General features: G+C 40.1%; 1 protein-coding gene across 1 annotated transcript in view; it reads right to left on the minus strand.

Moving 5' to 3' along the window:
- Positions 1-4,992, minus strand: part of Stk33 (serine/threonine kinase 33) — a 65,087-nt gene extending 60,095 nt beyond the window's left edge. Inside the window, exons 1-3 of the mRNA XM_051149371.1 lie at positions 4,625-4,992; positions 3,575-3,688; positions 980-1,093 (exon numbers count right to left, since the gene is read on the minus strand). Coding sequence (XP_051005328.1) covers positions 980-1,093; positions 3,575-3,688; positions 4,625-4,837 — 441 coding nt within the window. The 5' untranslated portion in view covers positions 4,838-4,992. The remainder of the gene's footprint in view (positions 1-979; positions 1,094-3,574; positions 3,689-4,624) is intronic.
- Between the last annotated feature and the right edge of the window lie 1,396 nt (positions 4,993-6,388).

Raw genomic sequence — 6,388 nt, forward strand, 5'->3', positions numbered from 1 at the left:
TCTCCTGCTGCTCATCTCAATTCTGCTCCCACCTCTTTCCCCAAATGGCTTGGCCTGTCTGTGCTGCAATGATGTGTATGTCCAGTTCCTGTGTTGACAGTGTCGCTTTATCTCGTTGCTCAAGTGTACTGTCCTCCCAATAATATCAGTACATGGGTGAGAAAGTAATTCTTCAAGTTGCAAATATAATCCCCAAACTGAACCTTTAGCCCTAACTGACAACAAAAAAAGCAAAGAAACAGCATGCCAAGGGGCCCTTTCAGGATGCCAACTTTGGTATGCCATCTTTTTGCGAAGATGCTAAAAAGGCTCTTAACTGCTTTATTAAAGTTGATATGTCATCTCATTATACCCAAGAATTTGCTACAATTAAAAAATAGTTACTACTCAGTTTTATAGCTCCAATACATATTATTACAAACCCAAGAAGAAAACATCACAATGGTGTTATTTTTGCTTCTTTATCCAGACAGAGAAATGTTAACAGTTTGTAATGAGCTGATTTTACCTTAAGGAGAAGCCAAGTGCTCTGCCAACAAGTAACGCAGAGAGTCAGCAGATTCAAGGGACAGTAGACTAGATTGGAAGGGGGATTGGTCAACAGTAAGAAAATAGGATTAAATGAGAAAATAGAAGAAAAGTATACCAAACAACCAGGAGGGCAAGAGGATTTATTTCCAGCTAAGACATCGATGCTTACAGCCCTATGCATACAGTAAATATGACTTCGCTCATAAAGTTTACATATTTGGTAATATTAGTGATGTTGATGCTTTTGAATTTTCCAGACAGCACCTGTCTGCCTGAGTAGGAACTAGTCCCTTCACAGGAGACTAGAGTAGTTCCCACACCTCTCCATCAGTTAGTCCAGCCCTGGCCCTCAAGGGAAGACACAGCTCGGGTTAGTGTGGAAAGCTGCACTGCCCACCCTACCCCACCCTGACCTGTACCCTGGAAATGCCGCACTGGGAAGCCTTACCTTTTCTTTATTCACTTTCTTAATTGCCCACTTAGCTCCTGTTTCTCTGTCTATAGCTTCACTGACCATTCCAAAGCTCCCCTGTCCCAGGATTCTTCTGAAGGTATAGAATTCCTGGAGACAAAACAAGAGTTCCTCTGTCTCTGTGGCATTCATCAGGTATTAGGAATGAACACACAACATTGAAAGATATCCGCCAGGGGAGGAGGAGCTCTGTTCTAGGGTAAGATCAAATGGAGACACTGTGCATTTGCTTCAGCAGTAACAAATACATCTTAACTAGCCACAGTCAAGTTTCAATGACTTTTGTTAATTGTCTGATTTTCTAATGGCAAAATGTGGACAAGTTCAAAATGATAGAAATTGATTTCTTTCAATCTATACATTATAAAGTAATACTAACATAGAATTTCATAAAAATGAAATATTTTATAAGGAAAAGATGTGAAATATTAATATACATATGAGCTTGATGCATAAACAATACATTCATAAAATTTTCACCCCAAAACTCTGAGACTCACGTTATGAAATCAACACTAATTACTACCAGACAGGTTGGGGAGGTAGCTTGATGGTTGAACACTTGTCTGTCTTGCACAGGGCCCTGGTTTGATCCTAAAACAATGTCTCCTTCTTTAACTACAAGTGATGTTTATTTCCTTTATCTCTGTGTTAGTTTTCTTACCTTATTCACTTTATTTTAGAAAAGAAAATTTGATAAAAATCAGAAGCAAGAATAAAATATACACTATCCATAATACCACTGTCTAAACCAGTAGCTTTCAATTTTCCTAATGCTGTGACTCTTTAATAAAATTCCTCATGTTTTGGTGGCCCCCAGCCATAAAATTTTCATTGCTATTTTTCATAACTATAATTTTACTACTATTATGAACTGTAATATAAATATCTGATATGTGACCCCAAAAAGGGTTGCAACCCACAGGTTGACAACCACTTATCTAAAACAAGACTCTTTCTGATTTATCATTTAACTTTTGTTTACAAAGAGAGAATGAACTGGTTTGGCCAAAGCAGTGTTCTGGTTCACAGTGCAAAATAAAACCCACATGCCTCACTGTTTTCACTCCCTGAGGATTGGCAGAAGCAGTCTGTTTCTGTGATGCGGATACCATCAGCAGAGGGCAGGTGAGTTTCTAAACCCGCCATGAACAGGCACTAACACATGAGACAACAGCCCCCACGCCAGCTCTGCTGTAGTGGTCCCCTTCACAGTGAGACAGCTGGCTGCACTGCTCACATTCCCTGCTGTTAGCCCTGGTCTTCCCCTTCCACAGCGCTGGGGTTACAGGTCCACTGCACCCCACTTCCTACATGGGTGCTGGGATCCTCATGCTTCTCCTGCAAGCACTTTACTGAATGGGCATCTCTGCAGCCATTAATTCATGTTTTTATATTAATTAGAACCCTTAAAAGTGGTAAGGATACTTATCTAAACTGGAGAAGTGGAGAGGTCACCAAAGCAGTGAGCAGATGAGCTATGTAAAAATTATCTAGCCGCTGAATCATCGAAAGTCTGAACAAAGAGTATACTAGTGCTTTTAGGAGAATATTCTTAGTCCAAACACCCCCACTTTATAAGACCCTTGGCCCTCCATGAGCTGGAAATAGTGTGCATTGCCTTCAGTAAAAACTTTAATGTGCTTGAAGTTTTTGCTGTGGTTTTTACTTCCTTTCCTCAGAGGCTGACTTCTCAATTGTCTCTGTCACAAACCATTGTCTTAGAGGAAACCTGCAAGTTCATGTCTGGGGTATCTTTCTCCTTGAAGCTATCCATCACCTCTGGCTCTTACAATCCTTCGGCTTCCTCTTCCTCACATAGCTCGTTGAGCCTTAAAGGGGATGGATTTAATGAAGACATCACATTAGAACTACGTGCTCCAAAGTATCTCAACACACTGTCCAGTCACGGGTCTCTGTTAATTCCCATCTACTGCAAGAAGCTTCCCTGACGAGGGTTGAGCAAGACACTCGTTTGTGGGTATCACATCATTTTATTGCTATGTTCCTTTGGCACAATAGCGGTATTCGGCTTTTCCATACGGCCCATGACCTATCTAGTCTTAAGTCTGTGGCACCACTCATAAGACCTTCCTTCACAGGCTCAAGCCAGACAGGTCCCAGCACTAGAGGGGTAAGTGGACATATAGTCCACCCCTACCAAGAAGCTATTTGCCCTTGATATCTGCTGGCAAGGGGAAAATCCGTTTTCTCCAATGGAGTGTCACTGAGTTTATCAGCCACACTCCAGGGCAGGTCCCATGCCCAGGAGCACTTGACCAACACAAAATGGACTCCTTAGTTTGAGTTTTGTTTTTGGCATTTTTGCCTTTTTGGCCTTTGCTTATATATTTTTGGTTTTTGTGTTTTGTGGGAGTTTGGTTTTGTTGGGAGAGGGAGAGAGAAGATAAAGTTGGGTGAGTAAGAGGTGAGGAGGAGCTGGGAGAGGGGAAATACGATCAAAATATACTGTGAATTTTTTAATTAAAATTTTTATTTAAAAGAAGAAACAAAATGTTAAGAAGAAGAAATCTGAACCTCTTTAGTAGCTTTAGCTTGCTTCCTGCATACCTCGATATCAGTTCCATTCTCCATTCTTATATGTGGGATTTTTCCTTCTGTGACATTGCTCCGACTCCACTGTGGCTGAGAACTTTTTCTCTCCACATTTGAAGTTTTTGTGGACTAGGACCAAAAGAGATTTTTGAAAAATAACTCTTAAGATGTAATATTCTTTTAATGATGATTCAAAGTGTGATAGGCTTTAATGGGTGCCACAGTATTTACTGTATACAAAGTAGTTTACTATCTTTTTCATTCTAGAATACAGTACAAGTCATTGGCTACGGAAGATCTTCAGGTGAATGTACAAGTGTCAAAAGGTTCCGGTGAAGAGCAAGGGCCTGACTTTTCCTAAACTCACTGTTCCTTGTCATCAAAATTGTACTGTGTTAACTAGTCTTCCACTGTGCTCTTCACACAGATGACCACAGCCAAATCAGTTTGATTGGGAAGCCACACATGACTTAAAAATCATGCGAACCAAGTAAAGTGTATGTTATATTCTAGATAAACAACTACAACTTCCTCTTAGATGATGAAGCTACAGCCTTGCTTTAACCTTTGTCATGACTCACTCTGTATCAGTTGAAGAAAATGATCAAAAAGTCCTATTCAGTTAAACTTGGAAAAGACGTTTTTCCTGTATAAACAGCTTTTAAGAGCTGGTATAATAATGTGAACTGTTTGGGATCATAAGAAATAATTTTGAATAGTGGCTGAAAATATCACAAAACATGTTAACTAGCCAGCTTTGCTCATCTCTGCTGTGGAAAACAAATAGTTCTTTAAGAACTTTAAGAAGAGCCTGGCGCAGTGGCGCACACCTGAATTCCTAGCACTCACAGAGGCAGAGAGGCAGGTGGATCTCTGTGAATTCTAGCCTTGTCTACAAAGTGAGTCCAGACTACAAAGAGAAACCCTATCTTGAAAAAAAAAAAACAAAAATAAATAAGAACATAAAGAAGGCCATGAATGAGCTTACAAGGGTTCATAGGAGAACTTAGGGATGGGAATAGCAAATGGGCTGTCAATTTGTGCTGTATAATCTTCAATATTTACCAAATCCTTTATAGAAGATTCTCTGCTGACATTTCTTTCTTTTTTTCTCTCTTGTGGAGTACAGTTTTCTATACTACCAATACTTGATGTCTGTGACATTTCCACCACCAAAACTGAAGGGTTGCCTGCTGAACACAGGCAAAGTAGCCCGGCCTGAGAAGATGCACAGTGGGGGCACTTTGTAGGTATTTCATCCAAGCCATGGTCAGCCATTTGCTTAAATGTGTAAAAAAAATAATTTGAAAGAGATGTTTTCACTTTTTAAAAAAGAAAACCAGATCAAAAGGGATGTGATGGATTGCTGGTGAAAACTGCAGCTTCCGGTTAGTGAGGTCCTTGGGTTAATGAGGCACCATGCTTCATGCATAAGACCTGTGAGAAGAAAAGGAAGCACCATTTAGCAAACCCCTACCCTGTCACCCTCCTGACAATCATAGGAAACCCAGCAACTATAAGCAAAATATTCCACTAAGAAAAGTTCCTACTTTAAACCAAACTAGACCATAACATGGTTACCCAGCAACAACAGGCCTAGCTTAGTATTTCTAATGTGAACTATTTCTAAAACTCCAAAAATATTAGTGTAGAACACATTGTTTTCATAATTTAAAGTTTTATCCTCCTAGCTACTGGCCTTAGAGCAAATATCTCTTATACACTTCACTAAAAAAAAGATTAATTTTATTTTATAAAGCTCTCTAATTGTAAAAGTTCAAAGGCGATATTAAAAGTAGCCTTACTTTTAGAGGTGAATAAATGGGTACAAGTTTCTTTTTTTGAGTTTAGTATTGGTATGTACAGAATTATACCAAACTGGGTTCACTACTTGCATGGAAGCGAGCTGGAAAGATATGAGCTGACGGGGAAGAGTGTGCTCCATGATACCCCCTAGAGAATGCCCTGGGAAGCGTGCAGAGCAACAAGGGCCATGTGGCTGTGGCTCTGTGTCATCCTAGCTCAGATACTCTTTTTTAAATTAATTTATTTTTATGTACACTGGTGTTTTGCCTACGTGTGTGTGTGTGTGTGTGTGTGTGTGTGTGTGTGTGTGACATCTTGAAGTTACACACAGTTGTCAGCTATCATGTGGGTGCTTGGATTTGAACCCAGATCCTCTGGAAGAACAATCAGTGTTCTTAACCACTGAGCCATCCCTCCAGGCCCTAGATATTCTTTTAAAGTATATTTCATAGACCTGGCTTTGGAGGAAGAGAATATAGTTTTATCCTTTGAAGTGGTATAAACTTGCTAGCATAGGAAATTAAATATTCTGATTTTACTAAAGAACTGTATTTCTAGTCTTTGATGCCTAGGACTAGTTGTTTATTTTTATTAATTATATTTGTTCTTTGACAATTTCATACATGTACAAAATACATGAACATGCTAACCCCTACCTCTCCCTCTTCCTACAACCTGCCCCTCCCTCCCTACAGAGTTCTTTTTCATGTTCACACCTATTCGCTTTGCTCTATGGCCCTCTCCATTGCTGAGTTTAACCAAGGTTGTCTGGATGGCCATGAGTTTGGAGTGTGTGTTAGCTCTGGTCACCTGCAGGTTAACTGCAGTTGTGACCGGAAGGTTGCAATGGTTGCACGGAGTCTAGAGGAGCACTCACGACTCCTTGGTCCTGTCTTTCAGCTCTTACATCCTATTTACACAGTCCCCTCTGCAATGTTCCATGAACATTATTTAAGGCTGGGCCCCCAACTGTCACTTATCTGCAGTACCTTGGACTTGGGTTACGTTGATGGGAGCTTTTGT

This window comes from Acomys russatus, chromosome 7 (genome assembly GCF_903995435.1).
Source record: "Acomys russatus chromosome 7, mAcoRus1.1, whole genome shotgun sequence".
Taxonomy (NCBI): domain Eukaryota; kingdom Metazoa; phylum Chordata; class Mammalia; order Rodentia; family Muridae; genus Acomys; species Acomys russatus.